This window comes from Corythoichthys intestinalis, chromosome 12, assembly GCF_030265065.1.
Source record: "Corythoichthys intestinalis isolate RoL2023-P3 chromosome 12, ASM3026506v1, whole genome shotgun sequence".
NCBI lineage: Eukaryota > Metazoa > Chordata > Actinopteri > Syngnathiformes > Syngnathidae > Corythoichthys > Corythoichthys intestinalis.
In genome coordinates this window covers 35,308,411-35,335,413 of record NC_080406.1, presented here as the reverse complement: position 1 = coordinate 35,335,413, position 27,003 = coordinate 35,308,411, and the positions used below count along the sequence as shown (strand labels likewise).

At 38.5% G+C, this 27,003-nt stretch overlaps 1 protein-coding gene across 3 annotated transcripts in view; it reads left to right on the top strand.

The window, feature by feature from the left end:
- Positions 1-26,716, top strand: part of uggt2 (UDP-glucose glycoprotein glucosyltransferase 2) — a 78,991-nt gene extending 52,275 nt beyond the window's left edge. For 2 of the 3 annotated variants that reach the window (XM_057853538.1, XM_057853539.1), the window contains exons 27-40: positions 1,472-1,551; positions 1,911-2,100; positions 2,182-2,340; positions 4,462-4,547; positions 10,700-10,784; positions 15,278-15,360; positions 20,597-20,701; positions 20,802-20,886; positions 23,815-23,997; positions 24,066-24,226; positions 24,817-24,931; positions 25,015-25,131; positions 25,200-25,359; positions 26,192-26,716. In XM_057853538.1, the coding sequence (XP_057709521.1) occupies positions 1,472-1,551; positions 1,911-2,100; positions 2,182-2,340; positions 4,462-4,547; positions 10,700-10,784; positions 15,278-15,360; positions 20,597-20,701; positions 20,802-20,886; positions 23,815-23,997; positions 24,066-24,226; positions 24,817-24,931; positions 25,015-25,131; positions 25,200-25,359; positions 26,192-26,214 (1,632 nt within the window). In that variant the 3' untranslated portion in view covers positions 26,215-26,716. Of the gene's footprint in view, positions 1-1,471; positions 1,552-1,910; positions 2,101-2,181; positions 2,341-4,461; positions 4,548-10,699; positions 10,785-15,277; positions 15,361-15,440; positions 15,528-15,613; positions 15,638-20,596; positions 20,702-20,801; positions 20,887-23,814; positions 23,998-24,065; positions 24,227-24,816; positions 24,932-25,014; positions 25,132-25,199; positions 25,360-26,191 lie in introns of all 3 variants that reach the window. The other variant, XM_057853540.1, reaches the window with a different exon arrangement.
- The last annotated feature ends 287 nt before the right edge of the window (positions 26,717-27,003 follow it).

The window sequence follows — 27,003 nt, the reverse complement described above, 5'->3', positions numbered from 1 at the left end:
TTATGATGTTGGTTGGTGTTTTGCGTTTCAAATCTTATGGGTGTGCCATCTTAGGCACCCCACGATTCAATTCGATTACGATTCAGGGTGCTACGATTCGATTATTGAATGATGATCGCGGTATTGCCGGCGATCGCGGTTATCACGATTATCACGATCATCACGATCATCGATGCATCATGCATTACTAATTAATGAAGTAGCCAAACAAATTTATGTCCATAATTTATTAAAAATATCCTAACGATTCAACAGGAACAATAGAAACATGCCCATACAACAAAAAGCTGTTTTTTTTTGGTTTTTTTTTCAAGAAAGTGCAAAATCATGAGCCATTTTAAACTTATTTCTCAACATGCCTATACAAAACAACACTCTTTTTCACAAGAAGGTGCAAACTCGTTAGCTGCTTCAAACAGCAGTACTTATTTCTCTCAACAATACAATAAAATTTAGACTGGTGGAATGAATTCCACATTTTCTGGACACAAACAAAGTGTATTTGGAAATAAGACTTCTTTTAACCAATATACTTAGTTTTCACAGATTTCTGTACTAGTTTGCATGTTTATAGTGTTACTGCTGTACTTAATCCTGGTTTTACACATTCTGCATCTGGAATAACTTTTGTACACCACCAAACAACGAATAAATTGACATGGAAATACAAGTCGCTAATTAGCATAATGCTCAGCGCTAACTAGTAAGATCTCAAATACAACAATAAAGGCTAAACAGTACAAGAGGGTTCGTGTACTCACTTCTGATAGACGGACATGGGACTTAGCAAAATTCGAGGGACTTTTTCCAATTAACATGACTTGAACCTATTGCTGAACAACTGAAAGACAAGGAGCAATGAACTATCTATCTCTCTTCCCCTCTCGCTCAAAAAAATAACTTGTGCACAGTGCGCGACCGCCGGGTCCCTACCTGTCTCATACACAAATTTATTTTCCAGTCTTTTGAAAAGGAGTAAATCTCTCGCTCAGTAACCGGCAGCATCCATCATAACGTTGTGCGTGCATCCGTTAAAGGGGTCTGGGTGGCAGATGTGTCTTGAATTTTGTTCCGCTACGAGCAGCTATCATAAAGTTATTAGGGAAAATCATCGTTTTTGGACATTTATGAATCGTAATCGAATTGTCACGTGTCGAATCACGATGCATCTAATAATCGATTTTTTCGCACTCCCTTAGTTTCGTTGTATTTGATTGGATCTTTGCTTAACCAATCGACGTACCGATCCAGATTGATGTATTGTTACACCACTAGTAAACACCTAGTTCTCTCTGTGTTTGAATAAACACCTTAAGCCACTTACATTTGAAAGTATGATGTATATTGAATAATCCTTTGGGCAATGTAATAAAGCTTGTTTTTCTTCCACCGTCTGCTCTTCATCATTGTGTTTGTTTCTGCATTCGGTTCTTAATTTTAACAGTCTCTTTTCCTCTGTGACTTCCCGCAGGTACTCAGTCAAGTGGTCAACTTAAGGCTGCGCTTGTTCACCAATTGCAGGGCCAAGTTGTCCGAGATGCCTCTCAAGAGGTACACTTGACGCTCCGGTTGTAATTAGGTGCTCCCGTTAGGCTTGTTTGAGTGTCCTCGGACTGTTCGCTGAGCAGCGCTGCCTTACTCCTCCACTTCACAAGATTAAACTGATGCAATCTGCTTAATATTGCCGCCTTATTGCTCTGGGCCAGCTCTTGCATCCCTGAGAAAATTGCAAAGCAGTGTTACAAAAAACAGCCCAACAAATCAACAAAAAAGAAATAACTTTTAGAACATTGTGGATGTCAGTCTCAGTGGTTTTAATACTGTCAAATAGATTTGTGCTGTCACTGTCAATGGTAGTCAATGACTTAAATGCATTTGTCAAAGTGATGACATATCATGTCTGTGTGCAGCTTTTACGCTTTTGTGTTGGAGTCTGATGTCACCTTCTTGGCCAACGACACAGTGTCTGCCGGTCCGGTGGCCCGGTTCACAGAGCTTCCCGAATCACCTCTTCTCACCCTTAATATGATTACACCAGAAGGCTGGATGGTGCAGGCCCTTCGCAGTACACATGACTTGGATAATATCCACCTGCAGGAGGTATGCCACTAACCTAGGTCAGCCTTAGTTCAGCTATATCATTTTTGACAGTGTACTAATCAAACTTTGATGTCAAACCAGGTGGGCGGAACTGTGACTGCAGAGTACGAACTTGAGTATCTCTTGCTGGAGGGCCACTGTTTCGACTTGTCGACCGGCCAGCCTCCTCGTGGATTGCAGTTTACCCTCGGCATGAGTCGAGATCCCTTCAAGTATGACACAATTGTCATGGCTAACCTGGTTAGTGACTTAGTCAACTATATGTACAACTAATACACCGGCTATCGAGGTCTTTGGTTTGCAAACGAGTGACATTACGCTGGTGGCAACTAGACATGAGCCTATATCAGTTTCTCATTGTAAAATAACGTTGAGCAAAAACATTGTGGTACATTATCACAGAATCCAAATTAAAGCTCTAAAAAGTACTGTATTACCGTATTGGCCCGAATGTAAGACGGCCCTGATTATAAGACGACCCACTCTTTTTCAAGACTTAAGTTTGAAAAAAGACTTTTTGAACACCAAATTAATTTTTATACAGAAAATAATTACAGTACATCCGAAACAAATGATTATAACAATATATTTGAGAGAAAAAGTATGTTATTTTGCCTCATTCAAATCTTAATATCTGAACATTTAAATATGTAAAGTAAAGTGCAATCACATTCGTAAATGAATGGCTTCTGGTTTTTGAAATGTAAATAAACCAATCTATTGTGATAAAACAACAAAATTGCAATAACTGCATTAACCATCAAAGTGAGGTCTAACTGTAACTGTAGTCTTGAAACAAATCCAAATAAGGAAAAACATTGCAATAAAATAATGCAAACTGGTTAGACTTGAGAGTAGCTGAGATCTGTCATGACAGAACATCGCTTCAATGATTTCTGGCGCCATCTAGCGTTGTGAATGGGGAGAGTAGCTGAGATCTGTCATGACAGAGCATTGCTTCAATGATATCTGGCGCCATCTAGCATCGTGAATGGGTATAATGTCTACACCGCTAATATAAGACCACCCCCTCTTTTTAAGTCTTATTTCAATGCAAAAACCACCGTCTTATATTCAGGCCAATACGGTAAATTTTTAAATTGGGGCTAAAAAAAAAACATTCCCATTAAAACCATTTAAATCCATTTTAAAATAATATATGGAAAACTTAGTTCCACTGTTGTTTTCGTCAACAATGACGACAACAAAAATACTTTGTCAATGAACACTTTTTTCATAACGATTACGAGACGATAACGAGCTAATTACATGTTTTAGGAGACTAAAATATACCGAGATGACTGCCAGTTTTCGTCTGATGAGATGAGATGAGACGAAAATGGTCAATAGTTTCCGTCAAATGTTCACAATATGTTACATTTTATGTGTAGTTAGCGTGCATCGTAGCAGTGTCTGGTTTTGTCATTTGTAATGTGCTGCGCCCCCACCCCCCTTGCCAACTCCCCAGTGTGTCGTCACCGTGCAGGCTTGCACACACTGTAAGATTTGTTTTTTTGGCCATAGAGAAAATGCAATGTATCTTTAGCCTATAAAGGTCTGTGCTCAGTGATCATTACACACGAAATGTAACTTGTAGCGTTGGCATAACATTCACGTTCGCACGGCGAGCGTCGTCTCAAACTCTCGGCCAACTTTTTTTACTTACAGATCATGGCGTCTAGGTGGGTATACTTCATTGAAAATAATGTACTGTTTTCCTACTAAGAGTGTACAGTAGGTATAAGTATAGTTAAGTACAATAAGTATTATCGTCCAAAAGACTAAGACTAAGAGGAAAATTAAAAGGGCTGCCAAAAACTATACTGCTAAATACATTGAAAAAAAAATCCACATCATTTAGATTACAAATCAACTTTGAAATTTAGTAAACAATAAATTCAGTTTTGAGGCTTTAAAGAGACAAAACATGCACTCACTCTAAAACACAATACAAGAACATGTCAATTAAAACGTACAATCACTGTCCCCATTTCTGCAAGGGGTCCCTGCTCATTTGCTTCAAAGGCAATGATGAGTTTCATTTGCTTGGTCGATCTTATTGCAGGCTGCAATGTGCAGACTCCAAATATAGCCCATTATCATTGTGGTGGCATTCTGCCCAAAGTGATACATTTACTTTTTAAAACATTGGTATACCTTCAAACTGGTTATCCGCACATGCTGAGTGGCATCAATTCGTAACCCAAAGTATTCAGTAAAACACTTTCAGGGTCGTGGTTTTGAATTGCGGTTCTGGCTTTCCTTTGTGAAGTTTGCATGTTTTCCTGGTGGTTGTTGAGAGAATAAATATAACTGATCGTGGTGTGATATGTACTTTTAATGCTGTTTTTACTGCAACAGGGGTATTTCCAGTTGAAAGCCAATCCTGGTGCCTGGACACTAAGGCTGCGTGAAGGACGATCAGAGGATATCTACCAGATTTTGTCGTGAGTCTACACAACCTGTCAAAAATTTATAATTTTAACTCATTCACTACCATTGATAGCATTAGACTATCTAATCAATTTTAACTGGGATGAGTGGAATTGAATGATCATATTTCAGTGAAAATGATTTATTTATTAAATAAGATTAAAGTGCCTGTGACACATAAAAAGCATGTTTATTTCATATTACACGTGGTATTTTATGCTCCTGAATGAAATGGACCACTTGGATGTGTGCAGAAGCAGTCGATATATTTATTAGTTTTTTTTAATCCCGCGCTACGAAAACGAGAGACTTCTGGCCACAATCTCGGATTAAGAAAGCAAATGTGACGTGAACGGGAGACATCATCCTCACTATACAGCCATACTGTTGTATGCAAAAGGACTGCGTATCCATCTGATTTTGTGTATTAATTCGTTTATTTTTCGCGTCACGCCAGCCCAATATGATGCAGGCTTTTGTTGCTACACCAGGTAGAGTGGTGTGAGCCTTTCAGGGTATAAAAAAGATCTTGTTCACCACGAAGAATGGGCAAAACAAGTATGACAATAGCACTTCGACGTCGGCTGGTTTGTCCACCAAAAATTTTGCATTTTCGGCGTTCATTCCCCAGCTGCATCCCCGGCGATGAGCACTCCTGCCGGGGCTGCAGCAGGGGAACGACGAGCCAAAACTTGCACGCAACTGGGGGCTGGCCAATCGGTGAAGGCTATTAGCCCTGCCGCCGTGCGTGACATGAGTCTGGGCAGTTTTAAGTGATTTTTCGTTTTCGAAAGGCAAGGAAGAGACTTGAAAGAGCCACTCGGTTCGGGTTCACATGTAGCCTAGCTCTCACACTCCTCTTTTGTTACACTCTTTCCTCTGTCTTCGAGTCCCCGCTGGGAAATTACAAGAGCTGGACTAACTCCGGTTGCATAAAATACTGTTTGGGAGGTTTAAGAAGTCTGCAGTTTTACGATTATGCAGTCATTTAACACTGTTGTACTGAATAAAGGCATTTTTATAATTTCATATTCCATTTAGCACAAGACTGTTTGTTATTTGTCATGACCGTACAATTTATTCAAACATCGGGGAAAACTACTTAAATACAAAGAATATCCTGTAAAAATATTGGAGTAGAGAGAAAAAACAATGATGACATTTTACAGTATGCTCTAGTCATCAGCCTCGTGTTAGTTGTCTCCTTCGCTTTTTCTCATTCTGAATCTTCCTCCTCCGACGAATACGACTCAAACATATGTGGCTGTATGCCACAGGCTTCCTCTGGATCGACAATATCACTTGAAAGATCCACATTTGAACCAGAATTGCTGAAAAACAAGACAGCGATTACAAAGTAAACACTACAAACTTTCTTTGAATAAAGGTCTATTTACTTACGTTTGATCATGGGCGGACATGTAGAAAAGTTTTCCTCAGACACATCCTGCCATGTTAGCTGCACAATAACTACACGCTGCTCTCTCACCGTTTACGTCTTCGCCATGTAGTCAAGCATTAATTCACGCCATATTCGTGTTGACCATGTGGCAGCTACGCACTTCTCCGACGTCGGCCGGTTTGTCCGGCGGTCATTCTCCAGCTTCTTCTCCGGCAAACGAGCTCTCTTACCCGCAGCAGAGGAACAACAAGCTGTAACTTGCTCGCCACTGGGCGGGTTGCTGATTGTCTTCGCCGATCGGCAACCCCGCAGCCGTATGATTTGATCCGGGGTAGTTTTGTGTGATTTTTTGCTTTGAAAGGTGAGAATAAGACTTTGAAACATCACTCGGTTCAAGTTAGCATGTTGGCTAGCTGTCACGCCTCCTGGTTTGTTTACAGTCTCCGGGGCAGGGAAAAGAAAAAAGCCGGACTAACTCCGGTGGCATAAAGGTGTAAGAAGTCGACAGTTTTGACCATTATGGAGTAATTTTGCCATGTCGTACTGAATAAATGCATTTTTAATATTTCATATTCCATTTAGCACAGGAGTGTTATTTGTCATGACCATTACATTTATTTAGCAATTGGGGAAAAATACTTCGATTAAAAAGAATCTCCTATAACAAATATTGGAGTAGATAGATTGAAACAATTACATTCTGAGGCTCTCTTTGTCGCATTTTCCTCGTTCTGAATAATTCCCACTCAATGTTCTGAATTCTAAATCAGCTGAAACCGTGACTCTGCTGTGACGCCGCTATGATAACAGGCAGAGGCTAGACGGCAGATTAAAATACTAATTTCTCGTCATCTGTGCTTTGCCAAATTGTTGTGTATAGTCGAATTGTCTCATAATATGATTCTAATTCACATAATAATGCTATTTAAGACTTTATTTAAAATCCTGTCATAGGCACTTCAACTGATTGGCTGCCATTGAGGCGCTAGATATCCAATCCACTTGAAGTAAGAGAGCTGGCATCCCAGTCAAATGGATTGGATACCATCCCAGTTCAAATGGACTGGACGTCTACTAATGATAACGTAGTGATCATGTAATTTAAATTCACAGCAGGAGGGTGAAATGAGCCCTATCATCAATATTTATTGTGTTTTGATTAAGGATATCAGTTGTCAGAGCTAAAAGCATTGTTTGTTTTTCCAAATTGTGGTCCACTCAAATTAGGTGTTTTCACGAGAACCCATTTAGAATCAAGGCCGCTGTACCTACCACCTGTCCTTTCCGCTACCGATATCTGTGAAAACCCATCGCTATGGTAACACGGCGCACTGCTGACACTATCTGAGCACCAGGTTTTGATGAGTGCAGGGAGTTGTCCTCTACACAGAGGAGGGGTGTGTGTATGTACGGGAGGTAGGCGAGGGCTGCTATTAAAAAGAAGACATGGTGGTGTTGGTGGTGAGGGGAGGGTGTCATATCATCCAACCAGCAGTGTACTAGGTAGGAGAATACTCTTAGTAAAGCGTAGGTGTCAGAGGATGCTCGTACAAGACTAGAGTGCGTTGGCGTCATTTAATTTCCGCAAGTAAAGAGAGGCCGCGATAGCTCTGAAAACTCAGACTTTCCCAAAGAAACTTGTAGCCCTTTTTCTAAAGGCGATATAATAGCCCAAATCCTACTCACCGTGTCTGTGCGCAGTCCACAGGGTCGTCCATTTTACACGACCCTATAGGATCACAGGTACTGTCCTCTCTGGCATGGAAGATTTAGGGCACGCACCAGCCTCGGTTCTTGCGGAAAATCATATAGGACAAGCCAAGATTTATTCCCCAATCCTCCAGGTGAAGCAAAAAGGTGATGTCATTTTTCACCTTGGCAGTGTCATTATTCTTGTGGTTAGCGGGCACTCTGTTCCGCTTTGGTGGCTGATCACAGCCGAGTGTCCGCCACTGCCGCCGTGGCACCTTCTCACTCTGACAGCCGTGATTGAGATGGCCTGCTCTCCACTCCTGACTCAAACCATCCAGATTGATCTCTGGTCCCATTTTACACAAACCCTAAAGCCTTGGGTTTCACTGCCAAAAGCTTAGCGCTGGAGCATACGAATAGTTCATCGCAGAACGAAGCCATTTGTCATAATGATAAGCTTAATTCTGGAGTATTTTGTAAGCTATTTGGGTCTACGATGGCTTAGTCTGCATCATGAACTATAAGTCACTATTAGATTCAGTAGATCGCAGCTGCCAAAACACATGAGTCGCCACTCTTCATCTCAATAACCGTGAAAGGCTAGTGGTACACAATCAATAGTGCACAGATATTTTTATAAAATCAGACAACTTATACTTGCAGACGGGAATTGGAAATACTGGCAATGTGTTTCTTAAACTCACCTGTGTTATGACCAGTGTTGTGAATAATGCCGTTATAAATAACGCCGTTACATAACAGCGTTATTTTCTCAGTAACGGGGGTAATCTAACTAATTATTTTTTACAGTTACCGTTACTGACGGTCAAAAGCGGTGCGTTACTTACTTTGAATAAATTAAAGAAACTACCAGCTGTAGCGAGTCTACTCTGCTCTGTTTATTTGTCATTAGTGCTGCAACAATTAATCGATTAACTCGAGTATTCGATTAGAAAAAATTATTTGAATTAAATTTTGTTTCTTCGAGTATTCGTTTAATGAAATTGACGTTGTAATGGTTTATTATGAAAGTGATGGCATTTAGTTTTATTGATTAGAGTGGATACACTGCCCTCTGGTCTGCGTCTTTTCACATGACTGAATCCAACTGCTCCCTGTTAAGACCAACGTAAGCAAAGTTTTTGTTTGAGCTTATGTTTTTTAATGCATTCAGAATTAAGTTTATAGGTATATTTAGCTGTTTTTTTGTGGGAATACTGTATGTGTCTGAACCATTAGTTAAGAGCATTGTAAAAAAAAAAAAAAAAAACTTTAGCATTTTATAGCATTTAAGCTAGTGGACTTTTTCAATGTAAGTTAGCCAATTGTTTTTTTGTTGTTGTACATACATCCTCATTTAAAAAAAAAAAAAAAATGTTTGAGGCTCAGCTCAGGTATTTTAATTTTTCATGTTCCTTATCCGATTACTCGATAATTCAAACTAAGTAGTCCATTGATTAATCGACTACTTAAATATTCGATAGCTGCAGCCCTATTTATCATCCAAGACTTGGGGTGCGTTCAGGTTCATGGCAATGAAAATAGTTAACACACATAGCCTGCCTTTGCAAGAACAATGAAGTTGCGATTTGATACGGTCATAATGTGCAGGTCCTGCACCCATCCACAGCAAAACTGTTCGTAGCTTTGTAGCAATTTGTAATTTCGGAATCGCTGATGAGTTTAGTAACATACACCAAACAATAAATACAGCAGAATGTCCATTTCGCGTAATTGTGGAAGCCCGTCGACATCTTTACTCCATTTGTCTTCGGCTTGCTCGTAAGGGTCAACATTGTTCACATCCTTAAGTTTGATCACATATCTGTTCTCCGCCTTAGTAACGAGTTTGTCTCTTTATCGAACTTGCAAGTTAAAGTTTAATGTCCCGCGAGCCAGACCTGCTTCCGATATGGCTCTGTTGTTTTCAAATCTCAAGTGATCCCCCATTCTGTGACGTAAACGCTCGAGCCTAATAGCACTCGTACTTCAGGGCCGGTGTTTTCACACACAAACCGGAACAGCGCGTGCGGCAAACACACACACGCATAACAGATGCAGAGGGATATGATGGCAGAGCATTCAGAGGAAAATTTGTCCTTTGCGAGGTGGAGATATAAACCCTATTTCAAGTTGGTCGAAATTAAAGGAAAGAATGTGCATGTAAAGTGTAATTTATGTCCTGGGGCAAATTTTTCTCGACATCTGTGGTAAGCAATTCAAATCTGTTTATTTTTGTTGCACTTCAAGTGTAGGATAAATCTGTTGCTGGTGAGGTGCAATAAATATTACAAGGTTCTATAACACAACTACCTGTCTATTCTTCTCCATTCAATTGACTCGAATACTGCTCAGAAAATTTCAAATTCTTTGAAATACACCAACTTCTTTTTAAAGTAACGGAAATAGTTACTTTCCCTGGTAACTAGTTACTCTTACTATAGAGTAATTCACTTACTAATTCACTTTTTGGAAGAAGTAGTGAGTAACTATAACTAATTACTTTTTTAAAGTAACGTGCCCAACACTGGTTATGACACTGTTAACAGCCATAAAACTACTGTAATTCCATTTTAGAACAATGTAAATGGAATGGAACTTTACTATTTTAAGTCCTGTTAACTCTCATACAAGAGCAAAAATAAGTTAAACGTTGTATAATAAACTTAAAAAAAAAAAAAAAAAAAAAAAAAAAACTAGAAATGCATCCTGACTATTAATTAATCTGAATGAAGTGAAGTGGAAATAAGTCTTAAATGTATGCTCAAGCCATTTATGTGGACATTTGATTGCTTCATAATACATCTATTCACAGCAGAGTACTTGTTAGACCCCTACAATTTGTAACCAACCAGCTGTGCTATATTACTGTTCTGCATGCAGTACTTATGTTATATTACATAATTACTGGTTGTGATGAATACGGGAATACTTAACTTCATTGAGGAAAAATTTCTGTTGGTGTCAATGCAGTAAATCAAACCTACTTATAGATTGACCGTTATTGGGCTTACTTGTTACAATTTTGTCTTCATTATTAGTGGGGGTAATGTTAAGTTTTTATTTTGGTAGGCACGATGGAACCGATTCCCCAGGAGACGACGGTGATGTTGTTGTGTTGCTGAACAGTTTCCACAGTAAGATCATTAAAGTTAGGGTGAGTGTTGTGTTGCATTTGTTGATTATTTATGAAAAATTTTGATTGTATCATTAATAAATGATAGTATACAATCGCACCTCGACATACGATCGGTTCAACACATGATCATTTCGACATCCGACTTAAAATTTGACTTGCCATTTGTTTCTACATCCGACGACATGCCCGAAATACGACGATTTATGACAGCGCCGCAGTTTCTTTGTTTACCCGCAAGACGGACGCACAGCATATTTTCTTGTGAGAAGAATCAACATGGGTTCCAAGAATGTTAGTGCAGGTGGTGAAAAAAGGAAAAAGGTTACGCTTACCATTGAAATGAGGATGGAAATGATTAAAAAAATCGGAGTGTGGTGTGGCATCCGTGAACTGGCTCGACAATACGGCCGTAGAATGTCTACGATCTCGACGGTCCTCCTCTGAGATCCATTCGTCAGTCTTTATATGTCAAGGTTACAATTGTTATTGTGGTAACATCACCAAATAATCTTTTTTCATTTTTAATCATTTATATCAGAACTTGTGCAACACAACATGCCTACTGTCCGCCGCAGCTGAACATAAAAAGTGAAAGTAAATGGTCCTCTCCCACTCCGTCAAGTTCGCCACGCGGTGCGTTCAGATACACCACTCAAAACACATCCGCCACATTAGAACCCGATTCGTTACATTTTTACAGGTACTATTAGTATTACTATTACTTTTATTATATTTTTATTCCGATTTTTATTCATCATTTATTTGTTTTGTTCTGTGAAATTGCTTTTTGCAATCGTACCAACAGCATTTATCAGGGATTTAGTGTAGGTTTTCTGGCTGTGGAACAAATGAATGGAATTATAATATATTCTTATGGGAAAATCATGCTCGACATACTACCATTTCGACTTACAAACAAGGTCCTGGAACGAATTAACTTTGTACGAATTTAATTTGCTGCAGGACATGGTTTATAAGTCGAAATGGTCGTATCTCAAGAGGGTTTTCCCCATAAAGATGCATTATAATTCGATTAATTCGTTCCACAGCCCAAAAACTTACGCTAAATCATTCATAAATCCTGCAGGTACAATTACAAATAGCACATAGCACAATTACACATAGCAAAACAAATACATTGTAAATAAATCGGAAATAAAAAAGCATTTTTATTGTCAACTTAACTAATAGAGACTGGCGAACGGAGGTCGGAGAAGACTGCGGGTGTGTAGGTAGAGGAGGCTACGGTGAGTCGTGTTATGAGCCGTATTGTCTAGCTAGTTCACTCACTCACAGACCACGCTCATATTTTCTAAGATTTTTTTCTTGATTTCAATCGTAAACCTAACCTTCTTCCTTTTTTACCACTACTAACACCTGCACTAACCTTCTTGGGACCCATGATGATTTCTCTCACAAGAAAATCCGACATAGTGCTGTCTCGTCGTGTTTCGTCACATGTCGAGACAGATGATGAGTCAAATTTTAGTTTTATGTCGAAAGAATCGTATGTCGATGAGTTCACATGTCGCAGTACCACTGTATATTGAAACTTCCCAAGTCAAACACAGTCCATTCGGGGATGCTAGGTGATTTCCAAATTGTTGTAGTTTTAAAAAAACACTTTACCTATAGGAAATGAAGTGGAGGGAATTAATTCTTTTCAGCCATCGCAAGGCATTACACAGCAAATTTAATTTTAAAGCGAAATTCAACACAAGGTCAATAGTCAATTAAAATAGATAATTTAAAAGAAGAAAACACATAAAAGATACATAAAACTACATAAGATGCAAGTAGTTTATTCATTCTATTTTACATTTTTTACTGAGTCGATTTGGAGCCGATATCCTTATCGGGGGCTGAAAAAAAACAAGCTATATCCAGAGGTGGGTAGAGTAGCCAAAAATTTTACTCAAGTAAGAGGAGCGTTACTTCAAAACAATATATGTCTCACCTGAGTATAAGTCGCACCAGCCATAAAATGCCCAACGAAGAGGAAAAAAATATATATAAGTCCCTCTGGAGTATAAGTCGCATTTTGGGGGGAAATTTACTTGATAAAATCCAACACATAGAACAGATATGTCATCTTGAAAGGCAATTTAAAATAAAATACAATAGATAATAACATGCTGAATAAGTGTACAGTATGGTAATGTCATATGATGCATAAACAACGAAATGCGAATGTAATGTCCTCACCAGGATGCTACGGCTCGGTCCTGGCTATACAGCAAGCTAAACTCCCAAATGACGATGCTGGACATCCGTATAATTTCGCTGACTTTATTTTGGCCGTCGTTATGACATCATCATTTGAAGAGTGAAACTAAAAATAAAAATAATACAAATCAATTTCGTCCTCGATACCAAACAGGTTCGCATCAATGTAAATAAATAGTAATTAACTGCTATTATAGAACTGACACAAACGGTTAGCAGGCGTTCACTAGCATTAGCACATCGTTCATACAACCACACAACTGTCTCTAAGTGTCCGATCGCGGGTGGAAAACACAGAACAAAATCAGAAAAGATGAAACACACAGGCGTTGCCGCTGTAGAGATATTTTACAAGCATAAACAATCAACGTAGGTTCGCAGCCGTGTTTTTCTCTCTCGCTAACTCGCCCACTCGCTAGGAGCTGCCTAGCTGTCAGTCTTCTTCTGGCATCTGAGGGCTCTTCTTCGTGTGAACAAGTGCGAAAGCGCCCCCACTTGGGCGTGAAAGCGCCACAAACTAAAAGCATGCATTTCAATATAAAAAGTCAATAATACAAATGAACACACATTGCCAAAGTCAGAACCCGAACGTGGCCGGTATGTTAACGTAACATAGCTATTAAGAGATATTCAGATAACTATAGCATAAAGAACATGCTAACAAGATTACTAAATCATCAGTGTGTGTGTGTTAATAATTTCACACATAAGTCGCTCCTGAGTATAAGCCACACCCCCAGTCAAACTATGGAAAAAAACTGCGTCTTATAGTCCGAAAAATACAGTACTCAAAAGTAGTCATCCAAAAAATGTACAAGTAAAAAAGTATTAGGTGAAAAGAATACTCAAGTGATAAGAATACTCGTCATTAGTAACATTATGAGTAACTGCTTACGATGTCCGATTTTTTTTTTCAGCACAAAGTTATCTATATGTACTGTTGTTATAATGATACTGTACGATTACCCATTACATAACCACATGAAGCCAAAAAATACACCAAAAAAATAAAATAAAAAAAATCATCGAATTCTGGCAAGAGAGGAAAAAAGAAAAGACGACCATAAAGCATTTTTTGTCCAAAGAGCATGAGTGCCCTCTAGTGGAAAAAATTGTTCCTAGTTCGAGTAGTGAATAGTTCCTTCATAGTTACTATTATGAAATTAAAAGGATAAATCTCTGGTTTTCCTTGGTCAATCTGTGCCAAATAAAAACTGGGAGAGATGTCTGAATCTGCGTTTTCGAGTGTTGAGGGCACCGCTCTATGTGAAATACTTCATTTTTTACGGTGTTTTAAAAACGCCACGTGATTGAACAGGCTGGCGTGACCGTAGAACGGTAAGCTTGCGTCTAATTGGTATAATGGAGTGTTGTGATGATTGTTGCAACGTCTCATTGGTGAAATTAGTAGAGCTACTCTTGGCATTGCTGGCAAAAAAATAATACATCTAATATGTAGAATAAAGAGGAAAAATGTAACGACTCCTGTGTAGCCCAAAGTTGCGGAGTAAGGTTAGCGGTTTTTCTTCACAAGTCTACTCAAGTAAAAGTAAAAAGAATGGCTTAGCAAACTACTCTTAGAAGTACATTTTTCTCAAACAGTTACTCAAGCAAATGTAACGGAGTACATGTAACGCGTTACTACCCACCTCTGGATATATTAGATATTATACGAAAAAAGAACAGAAATACGCTCAAGGTGTATAATGTACATAAGCACAGATCTGTAATATAACAAAAATGTAATCCAATGCAAAGAAAACAAAGACAAACTACAGGCCACACCAAATAAGCAGACCTCTGAACTCAGCAGCCAGATTCAACACTGTTCTGACCTCTGTGACGTTTGATCGCATTAACCCAAAATCAAATTAATAATAATTCCTTTATTCGTTCTTGAGTTATTTTGCAAAACAAACGTACAGATAAACAGACACATATACGTAGTAGATCCAAGAACATAACCATAATACATAAACCATTAGGTTTTACCTACTTGCTGAGGTAAAAACACCACTAGACTAGTTTTAAAATTTTAATTAGCAACACAAGCACGAGAAGCTGTATTATAGTACTTACTACTACTTAATTTCGATCATTGTAAACATGGGAATTTACAGCTGCGCTCATAAAGATAATTTACACAACTTTTAAAACGCTGCATAAAAGTGTTGCATAAAATAATAGTGTACATTGGGATCAACAATTTCATAAATGTTTACCTCTCATTTGAGAATGTTGCGGATTGTTGAGAAATCACTCTTTGGTTTTTGTTTCTGTCACAGGTCCAGAAAAAGGCAGAGAAAATGAATGAAGATCTTTTAAGTGAAATGAGTGAAAGCAAAGGCCTGTGGGACTCCATAGCAAGGTGTGTATGCAATTCTCCCATGTTAGATGATTGGCAGGAACAAGTGGACTTCCTTTGTCAATTGTACATTATGATTTTAGGAGATCTTATTCGTCTCCAGGCTCCAGACTACATTATTATGCTGTAAGAGCTAGTCTTGCAAAAAATATGTGCTTCTGTAGGTATGTGTATGCTTGTTTTTTTGAGTGTTTTCCCCCAACGCCTCCTTAACAGTGTGATCTTGTCTGCTTACGTTTACGTTTGCTGTATGAAGTGTTTGGAGCACTTTTGAGAAAAGGTAGATAGTGTGCCTGCAACCAATTTAACACCTTTAGCCATTGTGCGCAACTTTTATTTTCAAACCGGTTTTTATTTGTCACTTGGAGCTATTGTTCTAATCTTTGCACTGTTAGAGATATGGAGCTGTGTGAAAAGGTGATGTTTGTATTGCTAGCAACAGCACTTTTGGTGTCAAGGCTTCATTTGGTTTATAGAATTCTCAGTTTAAATTGATGGAAGTATTAATTAATTAAACGGCTATACCAACAATAACTGCATTCTAATTTTCTGTTTGTCTTCTAACCAAATTCAATCATTGGCTGCCATTTACCTTTTAAAAGATTAGAATTTTTGCTGCAACTAGGTGTTTTCTTAGGACAGGGTAATAATACCATTCAGACTTTGTTGTGCTTAATGAAAGCGGAGGTTCTGTAGGTGAAAAATAAAACATGTTGAAGCATTTTCACAGTGGCTTTGGTGTAAAGGGGCAGAAGAAGGTTAATTCAGGTGAAAAGCTTGTCTCATTAAGATGCCCGCTGGATACATTTGAGCAGAACGGGTTATAGAGGTACTGTGCTTTTGGTGTGGACCGAAAACACGTGGGTGGCATAGCTAATTGCTGGCTGGCTGGGGAACACCGTTTCAATCTGTCTTGAAGTTGCTTTATAACCTCAAGGCGATGTATACTTCTTTGATACATCTATCTACATACAGTTAAATTGTTGAAAACTATGGACTAACTCATTGACTGCCATTGACGATGACTGACATTTAATGAACTGAGAGGGCTATAAGTCATATATTTGTGTCAAGACACGTTTATATACGTATTCTTCAAGACAAAGCATTGGTTGGTGTGTCTATAGCAGGGGTGGGCAAACCGGTCCTCGAGGGCCGCAGTGGGTCCTGGTCTTTGTTCCAACTGATTCAGCACAGACAGTTTAACCAATGAGGTTTCGGTGGAAACAAGAAGCACCTGACTGCAATCAACTGATTGCACTTGTAAGAAACCAGATTGGTGAAAAGTTGTCCTCATGATGAGTATGAACAAAAACCCACACCCACTGCGGCCCTTTGTGGAATAGTTTGCCCACCCCTGGTCTATAGCCATAATCACTTCATTTGTAATCTTGGGACTACTTTAAGGGATTTGTTGAATAGGATAGACGGAAGGTCAGTTATTGATCGAACCTTCACAGCAGTTGGTGAGGCAAGTGCTTCAGCACCGGTCTTGCCTTGACAAATATCTCTTCAGGTCTGGATATAAATGTCTTGTTTGTTCACGTTTGCCTTTTAATATTTTGATTAATTTAAGTAGTACAAGGACATTATACTCCCATAGGGCTGCCACAATCGATAATTTTGATAGTGGACTATTTACCAAAATCTTTTTTAGATGATTGACTAATAAGATCATATGTTAATCACTGGTTATTTACTTATAGAATACGCTCCGCTTTCCCAAGTAGCTGTGAATTTGCATTGAAACTAAAAACTATGCACTCAGAAATGTTGGACTATACAGTAAATATGATGTAACTACAGTGCCCTCCATAATTATTGGCACCCCTGGTTAAGATGTGTTTTTTAGCTTCTAATAATTTTTTAAAAATTCAAATAATATGGGACCTTAATAGAAAAAAAGAGAAAAATCCAACCTTCAATACGAGTGCAATTATACAGTGGGGAAAAAATCCCACATAAAGAAATAATTATTTGACATCAAATAATATGTGTCACAATTATTAGGCTTCAACTGGGACCGTGTGCTTTGGTCAGATGAGACCAAGATTGAGCTTTTTGGAACCAAACACTCTAAGTGGGTCTGGCGTGCCACGAAGGATGCGCTTGCTGAAAAGCACCTCATACCCACTGTGAAGTATGGGGGTGGGTCAGTGATGCTGTGGGGCTGTTTCGCTTCCAAAGGCCCCGGGAACCTTGTTAGGGTGCATGGCCTCATGAATGCTTTGAAATACCAGGACATTTGAAATCAAAATCTGTTGCCCTCTGCCCGAAAGCTGAAGATGGGTCGTCAATGGGTTTTTCAGCAAGACAATGACCCGAAACATATGGCCAAATCTACACAGAAATGGATCACCAGACACAAAATCAAGCTCCTCCCATGGCCATATCAGTCCCCAGACCTTGTTTTGTTGGCAAAAGGGGGTTGTACAAAATATTAACACCAGGGATGCTAGTAATTGTGACACACATTATTTGATGTCAAATAATTATTTCTTTATGTGGGATTTTTTCCCCACTGAATAAATGCACTTGTATTGAAGGTTGGATTTTTCTCTTTTTTTCCTTTAAGGTCCCATATTATTTGAATTTTTAAAAAAATTATTAGAAGCTAAAAAACACATCTTAACCAGGGGTGCCAATAATTATGGAGGGCACTGTATGTAACTATATTGTTTTCCAAAGTCAAAGCAGATTTTTGCAAATCTCCATTTTCATTCATTACAAAGAAAATATCTTCTCATTGAGGGGTAAAGAGGATTTAACAGATTAAAAATAATTTAATAAATAGTGTATTTATTGGGTTTCCCTTTTTTATTTAAGTAAAATAAAAGAATTTTAAAATTAAATAGGTAGTTTTTCTTCCTATAAAATGTAAAGAAAAAATATTTATTTTGAACATCTTTTTAAAATTATTTATATAATTGAGAGTATTGACTATTAAAAGGCTCAAAGAGATTTAGACAATCTTCAGATTAATAATATCGCTAAGCAATTAATTAGTTATCAGAATAGTTTACGATTAACTCAGTGCCTGCCATTGACGTACAATTTATTTGAAATGAGAGGACGAGCTGTGAATGATAGTCAAAAAGGATTGGACGTCTAATGCTCTCAATGGCAGCCAATTAATTAATATAATAATTGATTAGTTGCCAATTAGTCGATTAATTGCGTTAATGTTCACTATCCGACATATTGGTAAAGATAAGCGCGTTCTTATTTCGCAAAAGTACAGAGTGCATTTGCTTAAATAGGTTCTCCTGTTTACCAATTAAATTGCATTTATGATAGCTTTACAGTACATAAATGTTGCACAAAGGATTTTCTTATGACTTGAGATGTCCCAGCATTTCGCCTAATGGAGCAGCGCACCGTTTTGCATTGTTTAACAAAACACTCACATCCCTGCTGTGTGAAAACGTGGTGATATCTGCTCCCAAGGACTTTTTGCCTGTTAGTCTTATCCAGTTTTGCGGATTTAAGTAGAACTGAGGTTATTGGATGCAGAGAGTAAGTGGAATGGAAGGGCTTCACGATAGAGAGCCAATTCTACAAATAGGTTAGTCCTGGCTTGGAATGGACTGATAGATTCGACTGTCTGAATCACTCCTTGTAGTTGCTTTGAGAACACTCACTATGTATGTTCTGAAAAGCCCCACTCACAAAACAAGTCCATGTACTTTAAATAGCATTAAACATGCAGACCATCAGACCATGTCAAGCTAAGTCCAAAACAAAGCGACATGGACATTGACATAAGATTGATTAAATTTGGGGGTCATGAGATTAAAGGTCACTTGATAATGAATGAGCCTATCCAACTCAAATTTACGCGCGCAATGCACGCTGGGGGTGATGACGGTTGTGTTGGACTGAGAGAATAGCTTTGCTAGCTAGCAAGTGAAGCTAGTATGACGACTGGCATGATTTTGTCACATTCTGCTGCTGGTCAGATTGTTTTGTTACAGAGATGTGGGATTAGTTTCAGACGTCGTACCTGCATCCAGTTCCAGCTCACCAACAGTGTCTTTAAACCGATCCTAGGTGGCTTGCTGAGATATTCACTTTTTGCCATTTGACAGTTTGTACCTGCCTTTGTTGCTAGTTGCATCATTGCCTTTTTTTTCGTTTGTCTGCCTCTCACCGCGGTTTTCACACGAGTTTTTTCTTTCAGTTGCGTTCCCTTTCAGGTTTTGCTGCACAGACAGACACTGCATGTGGGTTGCAATTGCTTTATAAGGAAAATCATGACTCGAATGTCACGCGGAAATATAGTCCTGTGATCTACGCGCTCGTCTGTCGCACTTGAAACACAGGTTCGAATCCCGCTGAAGACCTGCATTTAATTGCTTTTGCTGCTCGTTTTGTGAAATATCTACAGTGCTGTCCCACTCCTCACTTTTCTGCTCGGGTTCAAATTGAAGGGGCAGAACCGATGGCATGTTTATGTAGCTAACGAGTGACACTTTGGAAGTGCGGCAGCACAGCCCAGTGACGTCACCACCCAGAAGGCATTGCGTCATCAACAACAATGGCGACCTACTAGTTAAAATAATTTTTCAAATTTTATAAAAACGAAAACATTAAGAGGGGTTTGAATATCAGATTATTATAACTCATACTAACATTTATCTTTTAAGAACTATAAGTCTTTCTGTCCGTGGTTCCCTTTAATAAATAAATGTGTACATTAATAAAATGTCAATAATAACAAAATGAATAAGATTAAAATTAAGAAAAAACAGAAATATTTTCTTGTTATGGCCACAAATAACACTCTGAAGTTCCTGCCGTTGACAACGATAGATGTACACTTTATTTAAACAAGGAGAACTTGTGTTAATATTCATGTTTCTATGCCACTGACGGCGCTAGAGGTTCAATCCATCTTGATTTGGAGGCTTGTAACGAATGATTGCTGTCGACCCTTTCAGCCAAAATGGATTGGACGTCTGGGACCATCACTGGAAACAAATGAGTGAAGGGATAAACTGCTTTATTTTCTAATTTAAATTTTTTTTTTTTTAAATATTGTGTCAGAAAATTATTGATCTAATGAGTCCTGTAAGATCCACCGCTAGTTGTATTGGCTTCAAAACAGAAGCGCATGGTGTTTTTCTTTCTTTGTTTCTGGCTTGATAAAAGGACGACAACTGCCAGGCATATTTTTGATCCTCTGTATGAAAGACATCCATCAAGGGGAAAATAAGACAAATTGTTGTCTCGTCTACAGCATCGCAGGAGGAGGCCCCAAGAAGGATGATGGCGAAAAAAAGAAGGTGGATGTTCTAAACATATTTTCAGTCGCCTCGGGTCATCTGTACGAGCGCTTTCTGCGGTATGAGCGCTTCTCATTTCTCAGAGCCTCTCATCGGTTCCGCTCCAGGCCCTAAAAGTGATATTCTCTTTTTTATCCTCTCCTTCCGCCTCTATTTCAGGATCATGATGCTGTCCGTCCTTCGCCACACCGAAACGCCCGTCAAGTTCTGGTTTCTCAAAAATTACCTCTCCCCTTCGTTCAAGGTACCTCTACATTTTTATGACACTTTATCACATTAAATAAATAGTAAAAATCTGCTTCAACGGTTTATACTGTAATTTTGGATGATGCGTGCTGCTTGTTACTCCATAAAATTCCTTTTGATGTCATCATCCCTTTGATTTGTCTTCTACCTTCAGCAAGAAAACAACACGGCAGCGCCAAATTCACTTTTATTTCATCATCTATAAACAAGCACAAGCTTTCTCAATTTGCTTACTTATGTCAACAAATATTTAGCATGCACCAACAAAACTTGAAACTGGATTTCAAGACAATTGGCAATTATTTGTGTTGTCTGTGCCGCAAACTATTTGTTCTTACTGCCTTTTTCACAGTATCACTAAGGTTTTTAAATATTTTTTTGCTATCGAAGCTGTCAGATGTTCGGTCCATTTGAACTGGCATAGGGCTGGAAACGAACATACTGGACTGTCTCAGAAAATTAGAATACACAATATTCTAATTTTCTGAGACAGTCCTGTACATTAATCCACCATTTAAAACTTTTTGCAAAGGGGACCAGAATTGGCGTGGTAAAAATGTGGGGGGCCGACCTTGGCTGACGTCCTTTACATAGAACAATATACAGGACTGTCTCAGAAAATTAGAATATTGTGTATTCTAATTTTCTGAGACAGTCCAGTACTTTCTGTAAAATGTAGTTTTAAATAAATGCAATTTCTGTTGAGGAATAAATTAGTACACCCCCCATATTCAATCCCACTTAAATGAAATCACACACAAGTGTATCACATCAGGTGCACATGATTAGAACATCAGTGTTTTGAAGGAGGCTTGCCTTATTTAAACCTCACACTTAGTTTGCTGTGCCCCTGACCGTTGAAGTGGGAGAAAACACCATGGTGAGATCAAAGGAGCTGTCTGAGGACTTTAGAAAGAAGATTGTAGACGCTTATGAGTCTGGTAAGGGATTTCAAAAGATCTCAAAAGAATATAAAATTAGCCATTCCACTGTCCAAAAAATAGTCTACAAATGGAGGACATTCAAAACAACTGCCAAAATGCCCAGATCTGGCCGTCCAAGAAAGTTCACTCCGAGAACAGACCGCAAGATGCTAAAAGAAGTCTCCAAAAACCCTAAAATGTCATCACGGGACCTATAGCAGGCTCTTGCTACTGTTGATGTGAAAGTGCATGCCTCTACAATCATAAAGAGACTTCACAAATTTAACCTTCATGGGAGGTGTGCAAGGAGGAAACATTTGCTCTGCAAGACGAACGTGAAGGCCAGACTGAAGTTTGCCAGAGTGAATGTAGACAAAGGGTTACGGTTCTGGAATAATTTTCTTTGGAGAGATTAATCTAAATTTAAATAATTTGGACAACGGAGCAGAGGACATGTTTGGTGTAAACCCAATACAGCATTTCAGGAAAAGAAACTCATACCAACTGTTAAGCATAGAGGTGGAAGTGTCATAGTTTGGTGATGCTTTGCTGAAGCAGGACCTGGCCAGCTCACCATTATAGAATCCACAATGAATTCTATCCTGTATCAGAGGGTGCTTGAGGAACATGTGAGATCATATGTGAAAAAATTACACCTAAAGCAAAACTGGACCCTGCAACATGACAATGACCCAAAACATACCAGTAAATCCAACCAGGGACTGGCTGAAAAGAAAGAAATGGAGAGTCCTGGAATGGCCAAGTCAAAGCCCAGAACTTAAATCCATTGAGATGCTGCTGGGTGACTTAAAACGTGCAATGAGGAGTGGGGCAAACTTTCTTCAGACCGTTATCAAAGACTGGTAAATGGCGACAAAAAGTGTCTCACTGAAGTTATTTCAGCCAAAAGGGGTAACGCTAGCTATTAGGTAATAGGGTGTCCCAACTTTTTCCTCAATTAGAATATGCATTTTTCTTGATACATATATTTGGCTTCATGAGTAAAACAATGTTAATTTTTGTTGTTTACCTGCAATTAAATCACTTTGTTTTCCAGAGATAAAGAAAAACAAGATCAGACATTGATATGTGAACAAAACTTAATATTTAATGGGGTGTCCTAATTTTTTGACATGACTGTAGGTGCAAAATGGAAGACATGTTTATTGTTAATAGGTGCAAAAGGGAAAACGTGGTCTATTGTCAATCGGCGTCAATGGCAGGCAATAAATTTAAGAGAATACAACGAGAATTTCATCTACTGAATATTTTTAGAATGAAGTATTCCACCAATTTCAGCTCTCACTATCGGTGCCAGGATTCCTCAGGTGAAAAGGGGAAATCATGAGGTCCGTTGTTTATCGCTGTCAATGGCAGCCATTGAGTTCCGAAAATACAGCTAGGGCTGCAGCTACCGAATATTTTTTTGGAGTCAAATATTCTACAGATTTCAGCTTTAACTATTTGATCTAGAATTCCTTAGGTGGAAAATGGAGAAAAAAAAGCTACTTAATATTTTTAGAATCAAATTTTCTACTGGTTCCTGCTTTTACTTTCAGCACTTGGATTCCTTAGTTGGACAAGTGATGACAAGAGTTCTCTTGTCTACTGCTGTCAAAATGGCAAGCAATGTTGTAAAGGAAATACGATAATGGCTCAGCTAATGATTTTTTTTTAGAATCAAATTTTCTATTGATTTAAGCTTTCACTTCCAGCACCAGGAACCTGAGGCGGAAAAGAGAATGCGAGATTTCTATTGTCTATCACCAATAATGGCAGCCACTGAGTTTAAAAAAATAAAAATAAAAATCACGAGCTGTAGCTGCACATATTTTTTTCCATGTCATAATCAATTAAATAAAAAAATCCTTAGATGGATGAGGGAAAAACAAAGCAACAAATGTGCATGTGAAACTGTAGTTATATTGTTGTCCACTTGGGGTCACAATCCTCATGTTCTAAGCTGTAGGAGCCATGAGTTTTGACCATGATAATGATTGTAGGAGACCATCTCCCACATGGCAGAGTCATATGGTTTCCAGTATGAACTGGTCCAGTACAAGTGGCCTCGCTGGCTCCACCAGCAGACGGAGAAGCAACGTATCATCTGGGGCTACAAGATCCTCTTCCTGGACGTGCTCTTCCCACTGGCTGTTGACAAGATCATCTTTGTGGACGCCGACCAGGTCAGCACGAAAACCAGAGTGAAAATGGTGGCAGTTGTGTGTCTTGAGTTTTTCACCTGCTCTCGCAGATTGTCCGGGCTGATCTGAAGGAGTTGCGAGATCTGGACCTGGAGGGCGCGCCTTATGGTTACACTCCTTTTTGCGACAGCCGCACTGAAATGGATGGCTATCGCTTTTGGAAAAGCGGTTACTGGGCATCACATCTGGGAAACAGGAAGTACCACATCAGGTACATTCGATTCATTGAATTTAGTGCTGCAACGATTAATCGATTAACTCGATTAAGTCGATTAGAGAAAAGATTTGAATTCAATTTTGCTGCTTCGAGTATTCGTTTAATTGAAGTGGCATTGTAATGGTTTGTTTTGAAAGTGTTTGCATTTAGTTTTATTAAATTGGGTAGATACATTGCCCTCTAGTGGCAATAGTGAATAGGATAGAACTCATTTCACATGGCTGAATCCAGCTGCTGCCTGTTAAGACCAACATAAGATAAGTTTTTGTTTGAGCGAATGTTTTTTTAATCCATTCGTAGTTAGCATTTTATAGCATTTAAGCTAACGGACTTTTGCTAGGTAAGTTAGCCAATTGTTCTTTTGTTGTACTTAGATCCTCATTTATTTATTTTTTATACCGTTTGAGGCTCAGCTCAGCTATTTTAATTTATGTTCCTGATCCGATTACTCGATTATTCAAACTAACCAGTTCATCGATTAACTTCTTGATTGATTACTAAAAAATCGATAGCTGCAGACCTAGATTACTATACAGCACTGGCATCGACCCGATATATACTCTAGCTTTAATCCTTCTCCACAGCGCGCTTTACGTTGTAGATTTGAAGAAGTTTCGCAAGATCGCGGCTGGCGACAGACTGCGAGGACAGTACCAAGCTCTTAGCCAGGACCCTAACAGCCTGTCAAACCTTGACCAGGTAAAAATATAAGCAAATAGATTGGATCTCCATTCCTATCAATGGCAGCCAATGAATTAAAGGCAGAGCTGTGCTGGTTGTAGGACCTTCCCAACAACATGATCCACCAGGTGGCCATCAAGTCTCTTCCTCAGGAGTGGCTTTGGTGCGAGACGTGGTGTAATGACGCCTCCAAAATGGCAGCCAAGACAATAGACTTGGTAAAATGTGCTTCTCAGGTGGGGTAAACCAGTCCGCATAACAATTCTAAAATCTGTTCATGGCACAGTGCAATAATCCCAGAACCAAAGAGCCCAAACTGACGGCGGCGGCGAGAATTGTACCAGAGTGGATTGGCTACGATGACGAAATCAAGCAGCTGCTTAAGGGGATCCAGCAACGGGAAGACGACATGACATTTAGATCAACACCGTCGCAACGTAACGAAGGTAAGATAGTCGTTAGCGCTCAAATGTTTTTTTCCCCTACTTTCTCATTTTGTAAAGACATTGTTTTTATTCTGGAAAATATATGAATTTTTCATAAGAAAAATAAAAATTATTACCGTTAATAAAAAAAAGTGCCCTGTAAATTTATGACTCCCTGTAAGAAAAAGAATACAACTTTTTTCCCCAAAAAATGTTGATTTGTGCAAGATTTTGACTTTTAAAAAATTATATATTTTTTAAAGATTATCCATTAAAAAAAAAAAATCAGATTGTCTTTTATTCCAAAATATGACTCTTTTCTTATGAAATTATAACTTGGAAAAAATATAGCTCTATCAACTTTAATTTTAAAAGTACATTTTTAAGACTTAATAAATCACATCTTTAAAAAATCTGATTGTCTGACAACATCGACTTTATTACTTTATTTTTCTTTAGGTCTTATTTTTTTACAAACATTTACTTTATTACTAAGAACCCAACAATGCTATATTTATTTATTCTTTAAAAAAAAATTTAATAAGTAGAATCTGTTTAGTATATTATAGACTCCTTTCTCCATAAATGAAATGTAAAATTATGCAGATACCATACAAAAGGAAATTAATTTCAAAGGTACTTTTTCTCAAAGTATTTAAGAAACATTAAAAAAAAAAAAAAAATATCAGAGGAATAAATCCCTTAATGAAAACTTTGCCACATTGATTCAATGCTTTTCCTAGCTATCTTTTTCCCCACGTGTTTCTTCCCGTTTTTATTCTTGCAAAGTATTCAAAACTGAGACACCGCACTTCTGAGAGGTTCCTTCTCAAACTTTTGTTTCCTTCCACAGGCCACAAGCGTGACGAACTATAGCAAAGGTTTCAGGTGAGGAAACGTGAAGTCGGATGATTCCGTTCACACACGGGCTAGGCTTTGGGATATTCGTCACGTATGCAGTCAATTTGCACCATCCAGACCTGATGCCTCAAGTGTAAATATTACCAAGTGGGACTTGGCCAGCAGCACACTTTGAAGCATAAAGGAGAAAGATCAGGTTTGTGCTAGCATACATTGCACTGAAATCCTGTCTTAATATATGACATTGGAAAAAAATAGTTTTTGGAATGTTCAAATGTGCCCTCCGAAGAAAATCAGTAAACCCCCCAAAAGATTGACCATTATGGTCGTTGTTAGTTGACAGAGAATCACTACTGGAAAAGAAAAATATACTTGTCATTTACTACACCGTAGTGCAAAGGCACCATCAACAAAAATTGACTTCATTATCCTAAAATGAATTTCTTGACATTATGACTTCATCCAGTATTTTTAAGTATTCGTATGATGGTTAAGAAAAATCCTTTTTTTTTTTTTTCCTTTTTTTTGGGGGGGGGGGGGGCTGATGAAAAGAGCCACATGATTGGACAACTGTCACCATTGATGGCGACCGAACAGTTAAGATAAAACTATTTCACACCAAGAACTCCATTTTTTTATATCAACAGTTCCTACACATTAATGACCTTTAAATCTCAACATTGTGTCATAAAGACTTTAAGGCACACGGTCATTCCATTCCTGCCACGCCACTGGGTTTGGCAGGTCATGATCTTGCTTTTGTGTCAACGGCAGTCTTTTTTTTTTTTCTATTTGAATATCAAG